The sequence below is a fragment of the Malaya genurostris genome, chromosome 2 (genome assembly GCF_030247185.1).
Source record: "Malaya genurostris strain Urasoe2022 chromosome 2, Malgen_1.1, whole genome shotgun sequence".
Classification (NCBI taxonomy): domain Eukaryota; kingdom Metazoa; phylum Arthropoda; class Insecta; order Diptera; family Culicidae; genus Malaya; species Malaya genurostris.
In genome coordinates, this window is record NC_080571.1 from 209,120,398 (window position 1) to 209,144,635 (window position 24,238).

At 36.0% G+C, this 24,238-nt stretch overlaps 1 protein-coding gene across 1 annotated transcript; it reads left to right on the forward strand.

The window, feature by feature from the left end:
• The first annotated feature begins 547 nt into the window (after positions 1-547).
• LOC131427329 (Krueppel homolog 2) lies at positions 548-21,051 on the forward strand. The gene is made up of 5 exons (XM_058590406.1): positions 548-789; positions 12,476-12,680; positions 13,339-13,588; positions 20,071-20,204; positions 20,270-21,051. The coding sequence occupies exons 2-5, from the start codon at positions 12,535-12,537 to the stop codon at positions 20,505-20,507; spliced, it is 768 nt and encodes a 255-aa protein (XP_058446389.1). The 5' UTR covers positions 548-789; positions 12,476-12,534; the 3' UTR covers positions 20,508-21,051.
• Positions 21,052-24,238: the final 3,187 nt, after the last annotated feature.

The window sequence follows — 24,238 nt, forward strand, 5'->3', positions numbered from 1 at the left end:
AATGTTAAATAATTGAACTCAATACTATATCAAGTGGTGGTCGCTTGGAGTAGTGTGTTATGCTCAGGCACCAATCATACACTTATTCCTCATAAATGACATTTGAGCATATTCGTTTCCATTCTAAAGCACAACACGAAGCTGATCATTCCGGTTTTTGCAGACACAACACCGTTTGTGTTGATCGACCACTCTCGAAATACGCGTCTTACTAACAAAAAATACAACCTGTTGCTACAAATGGTTATTACAACTTTTAGACTTATCGCGAATGCGAATAGTAACAATAAAACGAGATTTTGCGTTAAACTCAAATTTAGAGTAGGAGTTACTCAATATCATTGATGAAGTAACTTTTTCTAAGCGTGTAGCTCTTCTTCAAGAACAGCTGATTTGAACCAAAGCAAAATTAAATGCAAATTGCGCTCTTGAGAGTGAGATTTAACTAGTTTATACATTCGTGTGTTTCATCGTGTATACTGATGTGATAGTTGTGACACTGACAGCTGCTGTCACTGATTATATTCTCTTTTCATTTGCTTGTAGTGTTGGAAGCAGCAAAAACGCAAAATGTACTAGTTTCTCTTTCTCACTACGTACGTCTGAATACTAAAAACTCCATCAGTAATAATTGCGAGTTAAATTGAATGAGTAGTGTTTATTCGGTGAAGTTTAATAGTCCGACCTAGACATATTATGAACTTTGCCGTTTATCATTGAGTGCTGTATTTCGGTGACATTAGTTTTAGTGAAAGTTATTTTCAGGAGAAACCTCACCTGGATTAAGATGTAAGTGACTATTAACAAAAAGTGAAATTTTCGTGCTTGGAACCCATGGTCATGAAATAATGGTTATTTAATTGCTACTAAATGATGAAGCTTTTCTAGAACGTTTTAGCAATCAGAATAGTGTTACCTGAACATAAATAGGTATGAGAGAATTTTTATAGAGCCTATGTTATTTGAACGATACAAAATTTGTGCGTGTGCTATAAATAGCACAACCACTTCTCGGTGATTTCTCTAAATTAAATTCGAAAAATAATACTTTTCCAGGCACAATTATCATGTCATTTCGCGTATTGTAATATTAGATTCGTCGATATCTCACAAATGTGATTCAATAAATACTTGGTGGATCAGTAGATAAGGACTATCAGTGCGGATGTGTGATTACACCGTAAGTGTAAGAAATTGCTAAGCTTGAAAGTTTTACCTGTAATTTCCATTGTTCTTGCATTCAGCGTAGAATTATGGTTACTTTTAACGTAGAAGCTATACATCTACATTCAGCAGGGTAATATGACTGTAAACCCAGGTCACTTAAAACTGGTTTCTCTGCAGTTAACATCAAATGTTCAATACAAGTACTGAGTTTATGATGAGAAACACAGTAGAAAATTATTATAAGTTTATGATGAGAAACACAGTAGAAAATTATTCCAATTTTTTGTTGAATTATTTTTCGAACGAGCCTCCCGCTGAAAGTCTCTAAAAGGTAACTAATTTATAGTAGCTTTTAAATAATCCTAAGTTTTTCGAAATTCGTTGAGCTGTCCATTGAGCGGAGAAGAAAAATCCGTTTTACAATTATAATCAGCAATGAACATTTACCTATCTTACCTATTAGCGTGGTAATGTGGTTTCATTTGTCGGCTCTGTACCTAAATGCATCAATACCTCTTAAGTCACCCTTCATTTGATCAATCCATTTTGCTCGCTGTATTTATTTCCTTCTGCAAACCACTTGTAAAAAAATATTCAGGAAATTGAAAAAGTTCCACTTATCGTACTGTAACTCCAGAACCGGAAGTTGGATTAAAATAGAATTCGCATTCAAGTGATGAAGTGGTGTTCAACTGATTTTTTTAAAAGATATTTTATTCAGGTCTATTTGCGTACAAGCTTTACGTGGCCGATTTAGCTGAGTTTTTAGATATTTTTTTTTTGTATTGGATCTCGTTGTCACCCTTTTTCTAGGGGGAGAGGAGCTTCCATTTTCCTCCGCGAGGATTGAGGGGCAGTTTGTTTGCGGTTCGTCTCGTCATTCATTGCCGCATCGGTGGTATTGTTGTTGATTTCATTGCTAGTTGCTGTAGATGCGTCTTGTTGTACATTGTTTGCAGTTGCTGGTTGGTTGGATGGTAAGTTGTTATCTGCAGCTGATGTACGTTCTATAGGGGATACGTTGGATGGTTTCGTTGAAGGGGATGCTTCACTGTTGTTGGTGACTGTCACAGGAGTACTGGGGTTGCTTGGGGTTGGTGTGAAGGAAGCACCGTTGTCCTTTGGTGTAGTTGTCTCCTTGTCCAGTTTATCACATGGCTTACCGTAGTGAACAGCTTTTTGACAATATTGATATGTGGCCATCTGATTGCCATACGTAACAAGTGATTTGCACGGGATCCTTGTATCATGACTGAATGTCACATAAGAAGGTATAGGCCTCCTCAAGCGCATGCGTAATAAACGTACGCCATTTAGAATACCGGGGAAAAAATTCTTCCACTTTTCTTTTTCGATAGAGAGAATCTCTACGTATTGGGGCATAGTTTTGCGAATACGAGGATCGATGACGCTGGAGAAAAGATCATGCACACGCACTTCTATAGCACTATCTTCCATACTGGAATGTTGTACTTGATATTTTCATGCTCCACAAAGTGCACATTATTATTGTCTTTAGCGAATTGAATTGCATCCAACTCTTTATAGAATGGGCTATAAACAACATTATTGGTCTTATTGCATTGAAGTAAATGCACACGTTTAATGACAAGATGCATTTGCTCCTCAAGCAAACCTTCAAGTTCTCGTATCGAAGGTCGAATTTTGCACTGTCTGAAGTCAACAACAATTGTATTCTTTCGTGTGGGCGGTAGCTTTTGTTCGTTTGGTTCACTCATTTCGAGGTCGTTCTATTGTTCACTACACAAAACTGTACATGGTTTCTTCTGTCCCGAACGTAAGCGGTTTTTTTTATCGACTGACTTTGATGAGATGTCAATGCGAACTTCGTGTTCAACTGATATTTTGGAATCGAAAATCATCATCTTGCTAAACTTGAACACAAGTGGATTGAAAAATCAAGAAATTTTAATACTCTCTTCGAAAATATTTGCAAAATTCTGGAATTAGCACTACGATGAATTCGTTACGTTCTGCGTAACGTATGTACATAAATCTTAAAATAAATTTCACCTACACTAATATCAGAAAGGATTTTTTATTTAACAATGTATTCTCTCGAATTAGTAAAAGACTGTATTTTAAGCCGTATTTACAGTTTTTTTTTCGTACAGTGCATATGGAGAGATATTTTATATATTTGGGGTAGTTTGATTCAGTGTACTGATTGGAAAAGCTGTCATATGTGTATAAAAAAATTGTAGTATATTAGTAACCTTTTTTATCAGCACAATGTCCCTCGTGAATCGCAGGAGTGATTCATATGATGTATAATATATTTGTAGCTAGCAGATTCTGCAAGGGTTAGTACTGAGCGCACACGCTATACTCGCTATATAAAAAAATCCGAACGCAAGTGCACTCCGGAAGCGTGTTGGCTATGTTGGTGCGTGATTGGGTTAAATTTAGCGTCGATTGGTAATTGTTGATAATACCTAGATTCATTATTACAGGCCCGGGTTGGTGGTTCATTGCATAGAGCGCTTGTTTTACAAGCCAGTCGTCGTATGTTCGAGTTTCGACCTGGTAGAATTCTTCGTGTCAATAGTATCGTAGTACCAGCCATGCAATTCTGTACGCTAAGAATTGGCTGCAAAGTCTATTGAAACTGGAAGGCAGAATTCCACAAAAAGAATGTAATGCTACTTACATGCCAGAGAACAGAATGGGTTTCCGACAATGTAGTTCCAAGCGCAGAAAATCATGAGTCAACTCTTGCACAATGCACAGTGGTCCGAAACGGGAAATTAGTGAAACAAAAATTTTTACTCTATCAAATGTTTTTTTTTGCGGTTGGTGTCTTCACAAAAGTTGTTTGTAACAAAATGGCGCGTTTCTACAGGTTAGGATGATTCATAGTTGTATTGAACTGTGGAATCTAACTGTTTTAATTGCATTTAAAATGTATTTCACTTCACTACAAAGTTGTGGGAAATTTCATTTTCAACAACTTTGCCGAAAAGCCACTTTCTTGGCTACGTCAATTGTTAGGTCGTACTCAGAAGAGTTATCAATCAAGTTATTATGCATAATTTAGCTGACCCTTTGATCTGGCATCTATTGAATATTGATATTTGAAAAGTGACTAGTTTTTATGAAAAAACAATCATATCTACACTAAAAAACCTTTTTAATCAATCTAGTAATGTAATGATGCCTTTCTCATATTACTTATATTTTCAAAAATATCAGTAGAAGATTCTGTGAAGAAGTCGGTTGGTTTAGTTACTAATATAACCTACAAATTGAATCAGTTTTGAGACAAATCTAAAAGAATTTTTTTTAGTCCTCTGGACCAATTTTCACTAGTCAATTTTTTAAGTGATTGCATAGCCTTTTTCTAAGAGAAAGGCCATAAGTGTACATTTATAGAGAGGCATCGTTATCATGATCTTGTAATAACACTAACAAGTAGGTACAAATTGAATAAAAGAATATATTTTTGACCTTTTTTGCTGTATGTGCGAAAGCGGTTAAAACATAATTTTTGGACTTCAACTCCATCCGCCACTCCCTAGACCTGGCCCCTTCCCACTTTCATTTGTTTTCGTTAATATTTTACGCATTTGGTGAGTAGCACTTCACGAGTTAAAAAAATCTAGAAAAATGGATTCATGACTGAATCGCCTCAAATGATGAACAGTTCTTTTGATGTGGTATTCGTGAATTGGAGGAAAGATGAAACAAGTGCATTGCTTACCAAGGCAACTACTTTTTGAGTGAAATATCTTGAACCTATTACTTACTATCAACATGAAATCATATTAAAAAAATCCGTATAATTGGCTGATACACCTAATACATGAAGCAAAGCATAAAATGGTGGTGTGAAAAAAACCTGTGGTGTAATGATGCCTTTCTCATATTACTCATAACATCATGAAATATTACTGTAGAATTCGCAAAAACAACTGTTCATTGAATAGAAATAGGAAAGTTTTGCCTTTCTCATATAGAAAGGCTATGCAATCACTGTGAAAATCGACTTTTTAACCGAGGCCCGGAGGGCCGAATGTCATATACCATTCGACTCAGCTCGACGAACTGAGCAAATGTCTGTGTGTGTGTGTGTATGTACGTAACAAAAATATGCACTCACTTTTCTCGGAGATGGCAGAACCGATTTTCACAAACTATGATTCAAATGAAAGGTCTCATTGTCCCATAGCCTGCTATTGAATTTCATTTCGATCCGAATTCCGGTTCCGGAGTTATAGGATTATATGTACCAAAAATATGAAAAAATATGCACTCACTTTTTTCAGAAATGGCTGAACCAATTTTATTAGTATTTTTCACGAACGTTGGTTAAAAACAGGTTCAAATCCCATAAAACTGTCTGATAAATTCTTCTAGTTTGCAGAGATTGTTAGTTTGTGGGCATGAAAACTTAATTCGGCATTACTGGTCCCCTCTTTTCCTGTTCCGAGAGCACCGAAAGTGGAGAAGAAAAACTCCTAAAACTATTAACTTTTCATTTGATTGTTTGAACAGAATGATTTTACAAGGATAAAATTTTTAATATTACCATTCAATTCTGTTATAAGTATATCATGTCACTATACAAATTCACTATGTATCTCACAACACTATAAATCATGTATAATGAACGTCACATCACATCACATATACGTATTTCGAATACAATTTACATTCATCTTCAGTGTATTGGTTTTTTTTAATTATTTATATAAAACCGATACACTGAAGAAGGATCTAAATAACATTCTGAAATACGCGTATCTGTATTGTAACGTTTGCAGGCCCGTACCCAGGATTTCGTTTCGGGAGGGGCCCACAATAAGAAATAATGCATATAACTGATGATTCTTGTACCTTTAGTATTTTTTGTTTTGTTTTTTTTTAAGGGTGAGTTCAAGTAGTCAGCAATCAGTTCGCTTTCACATTTCATCCGAGTCAGTCGATAAAACAAAACCGCTTACGTTCGGGACAGAAGAAACCAGTATTGTGTAGTGAACAATAGAACGACCTCGAAATGAGTGAACCAAACGAACAAAAGCTACCGCCGACACGAAAGAATACAATTGTTGTTGACTTCAGGCAGTGCAAAATTCGACCTTCGATACGAGAACTTGCTTGAGGAGCAAATGCATCTTGACATTAAACGTGTGCGTTTACTTCAATGCAATAAGACAAATAATGTTGTTTACAGTTTTATAAAGAGTTGAATGCAATTCAACTCGCAAAGGCAATAACAATGTGCACTATGTGGAGCACGAGTAAATTAAGTACAACATTCCAGTATATATGGAAGATAGTGCTATAGAAGTGCGTGTGCATGATCTTCCCTCAAGCGTCACCGATTCATATATTCGCAAAACTATGTCCCAATACGGAGAGATTCTCTCTATCGAAAAAGAAAAGTGAAAGAATTTTTCCCCCGGTATTCTAAATGGCGTACGTTTGTTACGCATGCGCTTGAAGAGGCCTATACCTTCTGATGTGACATTCAGTCATGATACAAGAATCCCGTGCAAATCACTTGTTACCTATGACAATCAGATGGCCACATGTCAATATTGCCAAAAAGCTGTTCACTACGGTAAGTTATGTGATAAACTGAACAAGGAGACAACTACACCAAAGGACAACGGTGCTTCCATAGTTCGGACTCGACTTCTGGCTGACTTTCTGGCCGGAAAAACTGAGTGATGAGTATTATAACCTTTAATTTCAAGAGTGTGTTCGTATAACCCACGATGTAAAAAGGAACAAATATTTTGGTACTGAATAGCTTTTCTAGCTTACTGAATAGCTTTTCTAGTTTGTAAAATTTTTTGACTATTTCTCGAACAGATGTTCGAGCCGATTTTAGCAAATTTATATTCAAATGAAGTGCCTTATAATTCCATATGATCCTATTGAATTTCATCGAGTCAACTTCCGTATCTGAATCGGAGAATATATTTAAAAATTTCACTTTGCATCTCTGGTCACGACAGTATAAAAATTTAAATTCGTCATTTGGAGTGACGATGCAACAACAGAAAAATCTTCTTAGTAGCGGTCCCAAATGGAACTCAAATAAATTTCTCAGATATGAATAGGACGATTTGCAGTAACGGTCAGAACTCCAAAATGAAGCTCACATTATACTCTCATGTATCTGTGCATTGCAGGGTGGCAAGTGACCGGGAAAATCGTGAAAACCGAGAAAAAGTCCGGAATCTGGTTTTACCGGGAAAAACCGGGAAAAAGTCGGGAATTTTAGTGCAAATCCGGGAAAAAATTTCCTAGTCCTAATTTTAGTAACGATTTTCAGCGTCATGATTTTCCTGATACAACAAATGAAAATATGAAGGCCATTTTGTATTTGAACTAGAAGTTCAGTACAAGTTTTGAAACTTCTTATTGTCCCTCACAGGTTCAATGGTGCACAATCCATTGAAAATGGAACCAACACCTCAGCAATTTTAAATCAATAAGAGCTTTCTTAGTTGTCATCAATATGCTCATAATGGAAAATCAGAATAATTTGGATGCTTCTGCTGGATTTCTATTAAATCTCGACAAATATTTGAAAAGATTCCAAGTGCAAAGGACAGTTTCTCTCTGTTTATTTTCTCTTTAAATTATAATGTTTAACAGCAGATCGAAAGTTGATAGTTTTAGTCGTTATTCTATACAAAGTTTAAGATAGAAGGATTGCCTATAGGACCGTAACAATCGAAAGAAAGAGTAAAGAAAGAGTAACTGTCATTTGCACTTAGGACCTTTTCTAGTGTTTTTCTTCAAATTTCAGAATAAGTATGCATAATGGTAAAAGTAACATCAGGTAACATGTTTTATAATTTTTTTAATTTAAATTTTTTTAAATTTGTCTCAGTAATGTTAAATTGTGACAATACTTGTTTAATAATCTTGGTATTGATTTCAATAGGATTCGCAAAATCGACAAAGCTGTCGACTTTCATTTTATCCACCGTTTGCAAGGAATATTTGGTTTCCTTCTTTGACAGCTGAAATTAGTTTTTCAGAGTTTGTAAGAGCTTGTTCAGTGTCGATGATAGGAGAGTCAAATTTAGATCATCTTAGTCACTAGAGGCATAGATTGTTGTTATTTTTTCCAAAGTGACAAGCGTACATTTTATGAATTCTTGAAGGATTTTGTTCTCTTGCCAGAGCCCAACTCTGAAAGAATATCGTATATGTTGTTAGCAATGGCCTCTCGACCTCATGTGCACCTCGCGCACTGCACAACTGGCCAAATAGGCTCTGTGAGAACTTGTATGCACACATTCAGGAGAGGCTTCTGTGGCTTATGCTTATGGCAGTTGAAAACAAATTGCTGTCTCAGTTGCAACATCGAATCGGTTCTGATATCATACCATATAAGCAGTGCACAACCCGTAAATTTGGTCACGAAACGCCACTGGTTGTTAGAAGTAATCGGGTTTGAGGGAGGAGTGTTGTGCTTTAGTTAATTCATTTTTAATTTTTAACCTTATACTATACCAGGCTAAAAAGTATTGGAATATACTAGAGATGGTCAGTCCGCGTACGGGCCAAAAGAACTAGTTTTCCTCGAAGATTGAGTATACTGGAGTTCTGTATTGAAGAACGATAGCTCTCTATTCTTCTCAACAGAATAGTCTTCCAAAACGTTTGCTGGTTTGAGGAATCTGGTAGAAGTTCGCGAACTTTGAAAATGTATACAAAAGAGAATGATTATTGGTAGAACACATGCAAAAAGACTTTATTATTATTGATTCTGTCTACTACAAAATATAATTTATAGCTCTCATATTATTTTCGAAGAAACATACAAAGTTTCAGAAAAACGAAAGAACGGTTCAATAGAACTAATTCTTTCGGTACAACTATCAAGTTTTCAACAGTTCTTTGAAATTAACGGTTTTGCCCATTTCTAGAATACACTCCTAACTTGCATAAGTTTTAAAAAAGACTGATTTTCCAGATAGCCTTTGAAAGACTGATTCAGTGGTAGTCTTGAAAAATATTGAATAGTTCGAAAAATAATTATTTTATTTTAATTGTAAGACTTTACATTTAATTTTTCATCATTAGGCTTAACTGATGATATTTCTGGAAAACTACAAAACACCACCAATAATCGTCGAATATGATGTGAAAGCTGCGCTTAAGAGCATTATTGGAAAAAGCAAGAAGTTTAAATAAATTGTGTTGATTTTTCAAGAAAATTGCAATAATTTTGATGCTTCATTCCTTCGTGAAATGCAAGACTGCTCACTTTTATCACCGTTGGCCAGATATGTTCCTTGTTTTAATCCTATTGTTACATCGAAGTTACTGGCGAAGTAAAAGACAAAATAAAGATGGAATACATTGGGCTGGATGATACTGTTATTTCAGAAGATAAACCTTTGGACAAACTGTGGATGAGAGTTTTAATCGTAGTTCCAAGGAAATACCCGAAAAATACTTATTTCTCAACTCTCGATGTTTTTTTTGGACATGTAAAAAAAACCGGAAATTTTTAGTCTCGCGCACCGGGAAAACCGGGAAAAACCCGGGAAATTGAAATCGCTAATTCACTTGCCACCATGGCATTGTCTCGAAAAATCGATGTTCAATCGCTCCAATACTGCACACTTATACTTGCTGTCGAATGTCTTGTTTTCGTGGTAGTCCACGAAAAGTGTACCGAGTCAAACCCAAAGAACAGACTTCATAACCATTCCGCCCAATTATCCTTCATAGGCCGCCTCGGAGCATTCGTGCCGATTTCAGTTTGTTGTCTGTTAATCATTCTGTTCTCTGGCGTATAATAATGGATCCAGACTTCCTCAACAGTAACCAATCGACACCATCATCATCAGCATAGGCAAAAATGTTTCCGAAGTGTGCTCGCGTTCATCTTTTTAATCCTGAGTATGCAAGTGCGGCGTCCAGTGGCAGGGCATCTTTTTAATTCGCAGAATCTTGCTAAAACTCATAGTTTTAGACTCCAAGTTTTCTCCAAAGAATGTTTACTTAGTACTAATCCTCATGGCACTTTCTGGTCAACCATTACCACTTCCTTTGATTTTTACATTGATTGTAATCACTGTGAAAACCGACTTTTAAGCTTCGAAAAAAATGCGATTGCGAAAAGAAGCGGATTATTTAAAACTGGTTGGTAAAACCTTCTAATTAGCAGATCTTGTTAGTTGATGGTCAAGAGACTCACTTCTGTTCCTGATTCCGGAGATGGTGAAAAATTTCAAAATGGAAATTTCTTTACTTTGATTTCGGGAGGGGCCAGGGCCCCTTGCCCCCCCTCCCCTTTCCCCCTCTGGGTACGTGCCTGACCACGGTAGATAAAAATAGGTTTTTTCGGACTTAATTTAACAAAATCTACCTTTCCTTTGAACCTATAAGTTTGTGAAAATCGATTTGGCCATCTTAATGAAACGTGAGTGAGATCCTTTTTGCAGTTTTTAATCACCATTTCCAATTCTTCCGAAACCGTATTCAGATTACCGGAATAGAAGAAGTTGGTTTGTTTACCAGCAACAACCTAGAAATTGGAGCAGTTTTTAACCTTTGAACTTTCATTTGAGATTTGTGAAAATCGGTTCAAGCATCGCTGAGAAATCGAAGTGAGTTCTATTTTTTTTTGAATTTTTCTTCACTACTTTCGGTGCTTCCGGAACAGGAAAAGTGGGGACCAGTAGTGTCTAATTAAGTTTAAATACCCACAAACTAACAAGTTCTGCAAACTAGAATTTATCACGCAGTTTAATGGAATTTTCACCTGTTTTTGACCATCGTTTTATAAAAAAATCTCATGAAATTGGTAATTTTTCACTTATCACGCTTTAGTTCCGGAACCGGAAGTCGGATCCGGATAAAATGTTCTAGAAAATGTTTTAGTCGATCTTAATATTGATCAAACAATTATTGTTGCTTGACAACTTACATTGTAATAAATTTATAACAATTTTGACGATGGTTTTATGTATCGCATTCAGCTCATCAGTGCATTAGCAGATTATGTTGGACTGCTAATGCCACCTCGCGGATCAACATAACCCGCTAATGCACTGATGAGCTGAATGCAAAACGTAAAACAATTAAAAACAGTCATGTGCCCTTTAGTACAAACCGGTACCCATGAGGTACCAGAACCTTAATGAATTTTGACGACATTAGTACAGAAACCTACTGAGCTGGGGGTTATTGTACCGGCAGTCATTTCATCAGTAGAGTTGCAATATTATTTTGCTGATTACACCACTTTCAATATATTAATTGTGATAAATTGGATACAATATATTTGTTTCGGCTCTAAGAAGCAACATCGCAGAAAAATTCGTTCGAAGATTGTTCAATATTGCTATTATAGCAAAATGAAAACTCAAAGCGAATACATCTATTTTTATGTTACCCTTAAGGTCAATCTATCGAACAGAGATGGCAGATCTCACTCTAACTGATGGTTTTGTAATGAGATGACTACTCGAGCTAATATGGCTACTGGAGCCGTTACCCTAGGTCTACTCAGTCAGCTATCCAAGTTTTTCCTAATCCCAATTTATAAGCATTCAGATTTCTTGACAGTTGTTTGTAACCGAACCCAACCTACTTAAAATATCATGACAAAATCCGTCCAAATATTGGCGTAGTTTCCGAATGTCATCATAATTTACTGTCTGACACTGTTTTAGTGTCAAAAGAATAACGTCTCACTAGCCATGCCATGGGTCTGTACGGCAAGAATCGGCTGTGAAGTCTGTTGGAACGAAATGGCTAAATTCCACAATAGAAATGTCAAAACTAAGACTTTGCTTTTGATGGAGCGGATTATATTCTCGTATTTGAGAAACATGTTCATTATTTTCCAACAGAAACAATGTCACACATTCAGGAAGCGTTTGTCATAATAGAGGCACACAAAAAATTAAAGTCATAGTTCAGGTTTTACAGCCTCAATTATCTTTCTGCTAAAAGTAATTAAAAATGAACGTCGTCTGATCATTAGGGAAAAAACAGCATATCCTAAATAGAAGTTTTTTGTACTTTGAGATTGCATAAGATTAAATCGATGCACTGTGAATAAAAAAATTCAATCTAAACCAAAAAGTTTCGACCAGCAACCATCAGTCGATGAAATACTCCAAATCGCGTGTATGTTATGCCATCAGCGCAAACATCTTTTCGATATAAGAACGAATAGATCGTTGTATGTGAAATAGGTGGAAGTGAAGTAAACGTTTCTTCACTTCCACCTATTCGCTATGAAGTATGTTAAGGCTGTGGTTTCTCTAATTAACCGTTTTCGTTTCTTTTCTGTTTCTTGCAGCTGGTGCAAAATTGTAGATAATCTATAGATAAGGAAAAACGCAGGAACTAAGCGACAATATGAGTGATCAACAATCACGAGACCAGCCACGTGGAGTGGAAGCATTGAAACAACACATCATCCTTAACAAGATCGACACCGCGCTGTGGGCATCCCGAGTGCTGACCATAATCTTCACACTCGGATACGTCATTCCAATCTTCGGGTGAGTAATGCAATGGGTAAAACGAATCAACTTTAGTTAACCGCACGTGTTCATTATTCGTAACGGCGCCTAAGCAAAGCGTTATTCGCGTGACGTCACGGACAGCACCTGAATAAAACAAATCTCATCGAATGCTCGGCTAGGCATTGAACTCCAGTCGAGTAAATGAGAAAATTGCATCGTGAAAGGCAATCAAAATTGTACACGCATCGCCTTCCGTTACCCCCTCGCAAGCCGAATCGGGCATACCCATTTCGAGTTATTCGGCGGTGAATGACGCGACGTTTTGTATACGAGTTATGATCGCGATGAGAAGTAGTAACATTTACGTAATGAATGTACCGCCGTAGATACGTACTCGTATCTGTATATGGCAATGTAATAGTAATAGTGAGTATAGAGTGAGAGCTTACGATCAGGGTTGCCTAAAGGCCCGTGAACGTTTTGTTATTGTGCTTTACACGAAAGATTAGCATGCGACGGAATGGAAACAAAATAGTAACATGATAAAAATGCCGCTTGCAATGCTTGGTATTATCTTTTGAATTTTTGTTCGTTATTAGCAGCATTAACTTTTAATTTTTCTACTGACCATTGGATGTTACAAAAAAAACGATATTTTTCTGGGTAAGTTTTAATGCTTTGATTCTTTTTTCAGAAATCCTACTAATGCATACTACAAAGCATTAATGGCCAACGCCGCCACAAGTGCCCTTCGTCTGCATCAACGTATGCCAGCTTTTCAGTTTTCCCGGGCCTATCTACAACAACTGCTGCTGGAAGACTCCTGTCACTACCTGTTGTACTCACTCATATTCCTTTACGCTTATCCGGTGCTGTTAATTATTTTCCCAGTGACCCTGTTCGCCGTTCTACACTCAGCTAGCTATTCGTTGACGCTGCTTGACGTAAGTATCTGAACTTTTTTCCCAAACAAACAAACGCAAGCAAACCTGTAATCCACCCGTTCGTCCGGTCTACCCAAAACATAACAGACATAAACATGAAAAAAGACAACATAAAATTTCATATTTAACTACCAAGCAGCAATTAATACGAGGAAAAAGTCGTAACAATACATAATATTAACTATAAATAAACTAAAAGTAAAAGTAAATTACAAAATCATCAGAATTATTTTGATACCGGCTCCAACAGTTCTGCTGTTGCCTTAAAGCAGACCTTGTCAGCTTGGGGCGAAGTCAACATTCAGTTCAGCAACGCCATCGCACGGCATCACATTCAACATATCATGTCAATTGTACTTCTATGTATAAGATTCGATGCGGGCTCGTCTGGGGGCGACATGCTCGCAAAAAAGGATGTTGCCAATGATTTGTTCGGGAAATGTGAGAACTGGATATCTTGTTAATATGATGTCTTTGCTTAAAGTAATTTTCTTCGATGTATGTGTTAATATTTTGAACTATTTTCATTACGTTGGCGTCATTATTCAAGTTCAATGAGCACGACTCATACGCAAATTCACGTTAATTCATATAAATGTTCGGAAAATAGAAGTGTAATGAATAATTGTAATTCGTCTGAATTATTTTTATATTTTATGCTAATTGATTTACTTTTTTCTTTTTGACGACTAAGTCAATATTTCTTTATCTTTTTTATGCGATATTCACCTAACCAGAGACCATTTTTGTAGAAACAGAAAATGAAAATTATAGAATTATAGTACTCAAGAGAGAGCAAGGATGTGAATATATAGAATGGAAAATGAGAGACGTGACAGAGGGTCATTTAGGCAAGCAGAAATGACTCCTCTGGTAGAAGGTAAAAGTTAAGTTACTAAAAGATTTCTGCTTGCCTAAATGACTCTGTGTCACGTCTCTCATTTTCCGTTCTATATATTCACATCCTTGCTCTCTCTTGAGTACTATAATTCTATAATTTTCATTTTCTGTTTCTACAAAAATGGTCTCTGGTTAGGTGAATATCGCATAAAAAAGAAAAAAAACTAATTGATTTATGCCAAAATGACATTTATGCCAAATGTCTTCATGCAAAACGACCTTTATGCCTATTGATCACTTATGCCCAATGACCGTATACCTAATGACCGTCGGCATGTATCCATTTTGGTGTACTGTCACCGACGGTTGGGACTTGGTTGGGAGTCAATTCGAATTTGTAATCAATTCCAGACATAGGGGATGGTGGGGCAAGTGTGCCATACTAAGAGTTCTTAAAATAAATCAACAGTTGATTTTGATAATTTTGTCTTTAAAGTACTTTTAGGAGTTCCCTCGATAACTCAATCGACCTTACTGGTAGAAATACAATTCGGTAGTCTATAACCTGCAAATTCCGGAGGCATGATGAGCATCTCAATATCTTTAGTGCGGGTCATGTATGTCCGCTGTGTAAGGCTGAACCGCCAGCCTAAAAAAGTTTGAATTAAGTTTTGTTGTTTTTTGATACTTTTCGGTGAGATCTCACCGAAAAGTATCAAAAAACAACCAAACTTAACGTAGTTGCGGTGACTAAATGGAAGACAAAATTTCAATTACCTAACAATTACCACTGTACTGCTTTTTTGACTTACAGATTTACGTTCATAATCAATAACTAATAATCATAACTTTTTATCAAGAAACTCAACCTTACTCTTGGGTGGTTCGTTTGAATCCACATAATGACCAATTGTCTATTTCAAGCTCTACCAGTCAAATCTATACCGCGAGCGATCCAGAGAGCATTATAATTTCTCGCCCATAATAAACGATCGATTTTGGTATCATTTGATGTATGATCCAACTTGTTTGGTATTTGGAAGAAGCGGAAAAAAGTTAAATACAATCTGATCATGCTCATGTGAGCCTGCCTTATCTTGCTTTTCCGTTCTAAGCTTATAACTAATTCAATCTAGAATACCTATCGATCTTTTCATACCATATCTTTCGCATCTCTCAGTTAATGTTAGCCGAAAAGAACCAACTAAAATCGATATATTAGAAATTATGAGACAACTAAAACCCAATGTCTCATGTTCTTCTAATTGTTATCCTTGCGTGGCATAATTATGCGTTTTATATTTTTCAACAGTATTCCGTAATATGAAAATGTCATTATTTTGCCTTCTGATATCATCTTTAACAAAAATGCAAACGAAAAAATTCTGAGTCCGGAATTTCCGGTTATTTCAACACAGTCGAAATTAATAAATGAATTAAACTCGCAATTTTTATGCTTCCAGCCTGAAAACAAACTGTTAAAATTATTTTCGACAGAATTTTTCGGAAAACCGTCATGCATCATCTTTACGGATCTTTCCTCCACATTCGATCAAATTAATCCTGACATCACAATTGTAAAACTAGATTGTCATTCAATGGATACACCCATGTCTCAACAATCGTCGCCTTGTTATCAAAATAGACGATTCAGTTTTCGAAAGATTTTGATGCAGCGTCCGGAATTCAACAGGGGAGCAGATTTTGGCCCTCTGATTTTCTGACTGTACTTCAACGATGTGACTTTTTTTTTCTGAACAAACCAAGGGTATCAAGATCCATCATATTTTTTGCAGCTCAGAAGATGCGGAATTCCTTCAACGACAATTGGTAACCTTTGCGGATTGGTGCAAAACCAATCACATGTTAGTGAATCCCGCAAAATGTTCAACCATTACGTTCACACGGAAAAAAGTACCGTTCAAATACGAATACTATCTTGATGGATTCATGATTAGCAGATCAATATGCGTCAAAGATCCACATCAACTGCCGAGCTATGAGAGTCGGTCTTGCCACACACTCAGACAAAATCGATAATCCCACGACAAAAGGGCCTAACTGCAAATGAGAGCCTCTCTTTGTTTACTTTCTCTTTTGATCATTACGGAGCCATTATAGCAAATTATCTAAAGTTTCAAATATAAATCGAAAGCTTGTAGTTTTACCTTGAAAATTTTGCGAAGAGTAAAGCTTCAAATATAAAATCAGTTCGGTAAATCGTGAAAGAAAAAGTAAAGAAAGAGCAACTGTCATTTGCAGTTAGGCCCTTTTGTCGTGGGACGGTCGAAATGATTTTCGAAAATCATAAAAACGAGTTATGATTTTCAGATATAAGAAAAATAAATGTATTCTTCAGATATTCATAAGATAGTCTTATTATTATGTTTTTCTAAACCGTGAACTCAAACATAAAATATAACCTACTCACAAATAATATCCGAAATACAATAAAATTAACGTTCTTACTTTCGAACAAGAACGAATGAAGAAACACTTGTTATCTGATGAGTCGTCCATACTCGAATGCATCCCGCTTTTATTTATTTAAATATATTACAACAAGGTGCGTTACGCCAAAAGTCATGACGTTGAGCAAAAGGCGACACAGCCCTTGTGAAATTCACAAAAATATTTGAATGAGTTTCATTGGTTACGTCTTACGAAATAATATCATCATTTAGAAAAATATATGTTGGTGATCTTGCTTGAAGCTAAGAACACTGTGATTAAACTGAGCCTCGATTGAAGAGAAACTAGTGATGTACTGAATGCTGCCCGTTCGGGCCGTCAGCAAACATTGTGTGTGTGTCAGAGAGTGAAGTTTACTGCAGTAGAGAGATCGTCAATGTGTTCCACATTCAGTTTCAATTGAATTGAATGAAGTTTTACTGCACTGATAGGGACACCGTGTTCTTGATACATGCCGGTTCGCTGAAAAAACCTCTCCAAAGTAAATTTTAACAGTAAAGTAAAGTGTTTAAGACTGTAACAATACAATTTGTGACAATAATACGTTTATAAATTTTGACAGTCTTGAAGTAACTAGAAAGTTCGAATCCTGAATTATATCTTCCTCGTTAGAATTTTTGTCTTGACCAAATTATAAGACAAAATTATAACATTTTCACATTACGACGGACTATTGTTGTAATACATAAAGCGAATAATTATAACAATTAACTTCCCCTTAATGAAATTGATTTCGGCTTGTTTCATAAGCCTCAGTTTTATGAAACTCTTAGTTGTTTTCTCTTCAGCTGTCGTATGATTCACGGCTCTACATAGGAAAACAGCAAAACTAGTACATACAAGTAGATGAGAGTAATGTCAACCAAAATAGCAGCATTGCGCACTCATACAAGTTACATGATATCGATAGTCCCACAACAAAAGGGCCTAACTGCAAAGGAGAGCCTCTCTTTGTTTACTTTCTATTTTGATTTTTACAGAGCCATTACGACAATTTCTGGAAATTTTCCAATACAAATCGAAAGGTTGGCGTTTTAACTTGAAAGTTTTGCAAAGAGTAAGGCTTCAAATATAAAATCAATCCAGTAAATCGCAAAAGAAAAAGTAAACAAAGAAAACCTATCATTTGCAGTTAGACCCTTTTGTCGTGGGACTATCGATATGCTCAACGTGATGCCGTGCGATGGCGTAGCTTAACTGAAGACTGAGATCTCTCTAAGCTGACAGATTCTGCTTCCACGTAATACAGGGTTGCGCAAAGGATCCTGACACATTTTGTTCTGCGGTAACACTGCAATCAAACAAAGGAGGGAGAAACCGAGCACCGCGTTTTTATTTTATTTTGAAAAATCAATCGTACATTACAAATATTCCGGACACCAGAAAATGATGAACGAGTGTGATCCGCTCTTATGACGAGTTCCGCGCGTTCGGGTAAGAAATATGCAGCTGATCTTCAAAATTTCCGTCGTTGTTTCTATTGTTGAAACCGGCGGATTATGGAGCTTGTTTATTGTTCGCGAACAAGATGCTCAAATGCTATGCAGTGGTGAGATTTCTCTAAGAGATATAATGATGAGCGACGAAGCCCACTTTCGTTAAGGTCTGAGGACAGAGGGCCACGTGTTGAGTTTTAAATCGACGTGGCTCAATTCCCTTTGCGCATCATATTTCTCTTGAACTCTCTCGTATATGATCAAACTGTACCTGGTTGCCAGCATACATTTTATTATTTTGATGAGAAATTTTATCACATTAATCTATCGTATGGGTTGGACATTACATGGATTCCAATGAACAATGAAAAAGTATTCAACTTTCACAAAGATTGAATGTCTGTGTGTTTGGCAGCCTTGTCGAGCCAATTTTATTTCTCACTCCTTTTTCAGAATGCTATCAGGAAACCAAAGCGAAGAAGACTTTGTCACGGTACATTTATGATACAAGCCTTCAAAGCCGAGATATTCGATGAACAAGTAGAGGTATGCATTTCCGAGCGTTCCAATATTCAGCAGTTCTTCAGTCAGAAAAAATACAACACGACCGCTAAACTCAATGAATCATTCTGAAAATTTCACAGAATATTCTCAACTAAATTTCGAAGACATTGGCCGTATGAATAAAATGTAGTAAAGTCTGTTGTTTGTAGTATCTTCTCAAAAACAAAGTCCACAGAGTATAACGCGGTTTGGTATGAATAAAAATCAAGTTCGAACATGTAGTTAATGCTACTTCCGAATTTATACCATACCGTATCGACACAGAGCCGAAAAAGCTGGCATAAGCATGCACAAAGCAAGAAACGTACTTACATCTGTAAAAATGTCACTTTATTAATTTCTGTACTTCACTTTACCAGAAAACACACGAGTAGCAACCTCTAGAGATACCTACCGAAAACTTGTAGTAAATACTACAGTTTGTAGCATGTTTTGACAGGAACGTGATCCACACGTAGCATTTACTACCGAAATTCAAGCATGCTACGTTTTATTCATACGGCCCATTGTCAGGTGGGTTTTTCTATATTCTGCACCGTTTCCAAGAAAATTTAATTTGAAACGGGAAAATAGCAAAAAACCTACCACTTTACGGTACTGTCCTCAGCCCTTAAAGGTTGTGGAGAAGCCCCTCCATCAATTTAGAATGTTAAACTATTAGTTAGAATGACACAATTTGGTCCTAATGATAATTCCTAAATTTTCTTCAGAAAATTTATAAGTATTCTGCTTCGTGACACATTGCTGTCTCTGTTGAGTATTGCACAATTTTTGAACTATATTTTCTGCAATATTGTTTCTTAGAGCCAAGACAAAGGTATTGTATTCGAATTTATTACAATTTGTTGATCGAAAGTCGAGTAATCGGCGAAATTGTATTGCGACTCTACTAATGAGATGACTATTGGTACAATAGCCCAAATAAATGAAGAATGTATCACAATAAAAACAGAAACCATTTTGCTTTTGATAAAAGCGAAAATCGAAGTTGTATACCTACTTCAGTCATAGAAATAACGAATCGTCAAAATCGAAAATATTTAACATCAGCACTGTTATATTTAATCTAAGAATAATATTCCAACAAAATGAGAATCATTTCAATTTTGGTATCATCGGATTTAATTGTTTTATCTCCCCATAATACTAAATATACTTTTTTTTTTCTAGACGCTTGGTCAAAACTCCTGGTGGGGAGCTAGGCTTCTTATTTCCCTGGTTGAATTCCAAACCAGAAACATCCTTAGGTTGGCCGCTTTCGCGGAAATTTTCATCATGCCACTGGCAATCGTATTAGTATTTGTGTAAGTCAAAGTCAAAGAATAGAAGTGAAACAGTTCAAGATGATCTATCGGTGCTTTCATTACAGAGGAAAAGCTGGTATTATGACCCCACTAGTGTACTATCAATTTCTGGTACTACGATACTCATCCCGTCGCAATCCTTACACCAGAAACGTTTTCTACGAGTTGCGTCTCGTAACGGAAAACTTTGCTAATGGTGCTCGCACACCGCCGGTAATTCGTAAGGTGCTTCATAGTAGCATTGGTATCGTCAGTCGATTAGCTCCACCGATGCAGCAGCAGCAGCAACAACAACAGCAGTAACGAGAGGCCGCTAAAACGTAAATTCTACTAGCACGAAAATCATCATTTCTAATTCATGTGAATGGTCACCAGCACCACTAAATCTTCATGTGGGTAAGGTCACTAAAAGGATGCACCCGACCATTGGGTAGGCAGCAAAGTTTAGTTATTCGGTAAAATGCCTTTCTTTAGAAGCATACATCAATCATTTATAGGATATGGGACGTAACTTGTAAGTTATCCTATTAACACTTTTTTTAATGATAACACAAATAAAAACAATCAATGCCTAAAGACAGCGAAGTGACGTCAACCATCCAATCCGAAGCATCATTCCGCATTTGGTTCTTAAGTGAAAATATTCGACGATCATGTAAAGAAGAGAGCATTTCGAATTTGTTAAGCGAAGTTGAGTGTTGTATTGATGTTGCGTTTCAATTTGTTTGTTGAATATAAAAAAAACACATCCATTTCAATTCTTGCAAAGGAAAGTTAGTATATAACAACAACGACAAAGATGCACAGGTATGGATGGGTAATAAATGTTTCTACTTAAGTTAAAAAAGTGACACTTTTCCAATGATATTAAGAATCGTTATCAAACGAAAGAAATGTCCTTGTTTTAATCATTCATGAATGTGCGCCTGACTGAAATGGTCAAAAAACTACAACAAACAGCCTTACAATATTGCTAGAACTGTTGACGTAGGACTACACAACTATTGTCAAAATCAAAATTGTTTTCCACATATCAGCGCCCCTTTATTTATTAGCCCATTATGTCCTACCGTATGACATATCATACGCAAAACTTCCTATATTTTAATGCATGTTTACTTTAGAAGTTTAATACCTAACAGCTTTACTAGAGTTGATAGTTTACACTTCTAATTTCTTTGTATATAAAAATTGTTTTCATGTGTCAATGTTTTATTTGTATTGCAAACTTGATTACAACCAAAGTTCACAAAAATCATCAAAGAAAAGTAAGCAACATGGGGAACGGGTATAGCGTGATGGGTAAGTCGATGCCTTTCACGCTGCCCACCTGGGTTCGATTCCCAACCCCGCACATAAGATCAGAAAACTTTTCTGGCCCGAAGAGGTGAATGACAACAATGTTAAAACCTCTATAATCGAACAAAAAAAAAAAGTAAGCAACATATTCGTGTGAATCTTATGTTTGAAATCATAGATAATACTTCCATCTTTTGGCAAACCATTGCCAAAGATTCAAATTAGTTATTTCAGAAGTGAAATTCCAAAAATATATGTTGAACAATTAAAATTGTTGTTAATATTTGAACGTATGATATATCATATGGTGGGATAATACAGCAGTATTTTTTTCCAAAGCATATTGTTAACCGATAAACTCGAGCATCAAAATTTTATGATTAGTTGAAGTCATTTTAAAATCTCTTGCCATCAGCAAATCAAATCCATTTTGTTATATCATCGAAATGTGGAATATTCAAAAACATGGGTGCATAAAACAGTGATAAGGATAGGGACCCTTTAAGATTTGACGAACACGTGAATATGGAGTAGAACGCTAACTTAGAAAAGTAAGTATGAATACCTTCAAAACTTATTAAACATTGGAAACACTATCAAATGAGCTTATGATACCTCCAACAAACCGTACGAATATCTCAAATATCATACATTATTGCAGCTTGCAGTACAATATATGCAAATAATTCCTTATAGTTTCCTTATATTACATTTTGGTGGGGAAAGGGTTCCAATCAGCTTTTTACAGCCCTGTCCAAAATGTATTGCCCTCCCCGTTAATTTGTATCAGGCCGAATTAGCGCATGCGCGCCATATAAACGCCTCTTTCAGTATGAGGAAATTATATTATTACCCAACAGTTTCTATTATTTATTCATGTTGGTTTTCTTACCTTTGTTCATAGTTTATATTCTGTTTTACCTCAATTCCAGTGTTCTATTCAGCTGTCATTCTTAAGTGTTTTTTGTTGTCATTTTTCACTCCGTACTTTTGCTGGCATGTTATGTTGTTGCCTTAAATGTAAAAGTTAGTTGTATACAGTGGTGTTTATGTTTTTACCAATATTCCTTTCTAATTCTTTCAGCTTTTTCTTGTTCCTCATCCAGTCATCCGTTTCAAGAAAAAAAAAGTGTTTGATCTTTGTAGAGCAGCTCATCATGGTTTGACGGATAAGAACGGAGGACATGCGTTTTTATTTGAATGATATTAACACTTGGGTTTTATTAGTATTGCTACAGCATGTTCACATTTCGTTATCTTCGGTTGATCCTTGACAGTATTACCATCCGCTCAGGCACTTTTGAACATCTGGTGTACACTGACTCACAATCGAAATGTGTCACAACCAATTTGATACAACGCACCCGAGGGAACGGTATAATGTATGTTGTACACACAAAAACACATACATACACACAGGCACACACGCATACACACATGCATGTATACCTACATGTATTCCACAAGCAAGCATCACAACATTGAGTTACTATTTCTATTCTAATAGATTCAAACTAAAATTTGTTTGCCTTTAGTCATCTCAATAGTAGAGTCACCATGTTATTTTACCGATTACTCGACTTTCAATAAATTTATTGAGATAAAATCGAATACAAAATCTTTGCCTCGTCTGTAAGAAGCAATGGCACATAAAAGTAGTTCGGAAATGATTCAATACTGCTGTTTTAACGAAAAAAACATAAAAAATTTTCCAAATTTCTTTATTCTTTCATTTACTCTTGAAATTAATCTATCAAACAGAGATAACAGATCTCACTCTAACTAATGGTTTTCGTACATGAAATGACTAATGGATTTGAGATAAATGGGGGTACCGTTACCCAATTTCTATCTCTTCTATTGGTCGATCGTTAGTCCTGAGCTGAAACGGTGGCCTTTATTACCGTTCTTGCATGCACTTACTCTTACATTTCATTCACACACCATCTCACCCATCAGGTCCCAAACGATACATCCTCACAATACAAACTGGATGAACATCCTTTGACAGCTATCAGTGGTTTGCTCATTGGTTCGGTCATTATTATTTTATTATATTCTACAATATTCTATTTCATTCCACAGTATTCCATGGTACACAAACCACCAATAAACGTCAAATATGGACTCGATTTATCGTTCATTTATTGTCATCGTGTGGAACCCAATTGGGATACGTTTACTCTACTTAATTTTCACTTCACACTGGTAATAAGGGCCGGTAGTATGAAAATAAAACATAAAAAAGAGCTCAGTTAAGCCCTACCGGCCTCTCTAGCGTAATGCAATCAACATCTTATTCAAGTCGTTCCATATATTATTCATTTAATTCAATTATGAAACTAAAAGCTGTAACGCATATCTTTATCAAATTGTATGTGATGATTGATTGATTGATTGTGATGATGTTTGCAATACCGTCAAGCCCACCAACCAATGGGAGGGAGTACAATATATGCAAATAATTATATAATTAATAACAATCCGCACAAACCCGAAACAAAGGTATATTTTGGACGAAAAGCATCAAATATTTCTAATTATATTGTGCCTTCATCTTCGATAGTACTTCTACTAGAACTGTTTAAAAGAATTTAAATCGTATATATATAAACACCACTCTCAAAATATAGGCATATCTTTTATAATTTTGTTGCTACTGTATTGTCCCAGCGTATGATATATCATACATAGGATAATTTCGTTTGAAAAAGATTTTTAATAGTGATTAGGCA

Coding starts and splice junctions, on each gene's coding strand:
- LOC131427329 (XM_058590406.1), top strand. CDS start 12,535: ATGAGTGATCAACAATCACGAGACCAGCCACGTGGAGTGGAAGCATTG. Junction 12,681..13,338: donor TACGTCATTCCAATCTTCGG/GTGAGTAATGCA, acceptor TTCTTTTTTCAG/AAATCCTACTAATGCATACT. Junction 20,205..20,269: donor GCAATCGTATTAGTATTTGT/GTAAGTCAAAGT, acceptor CTTTCATTACAG/AGGAAAAGCTGGTATTATGA.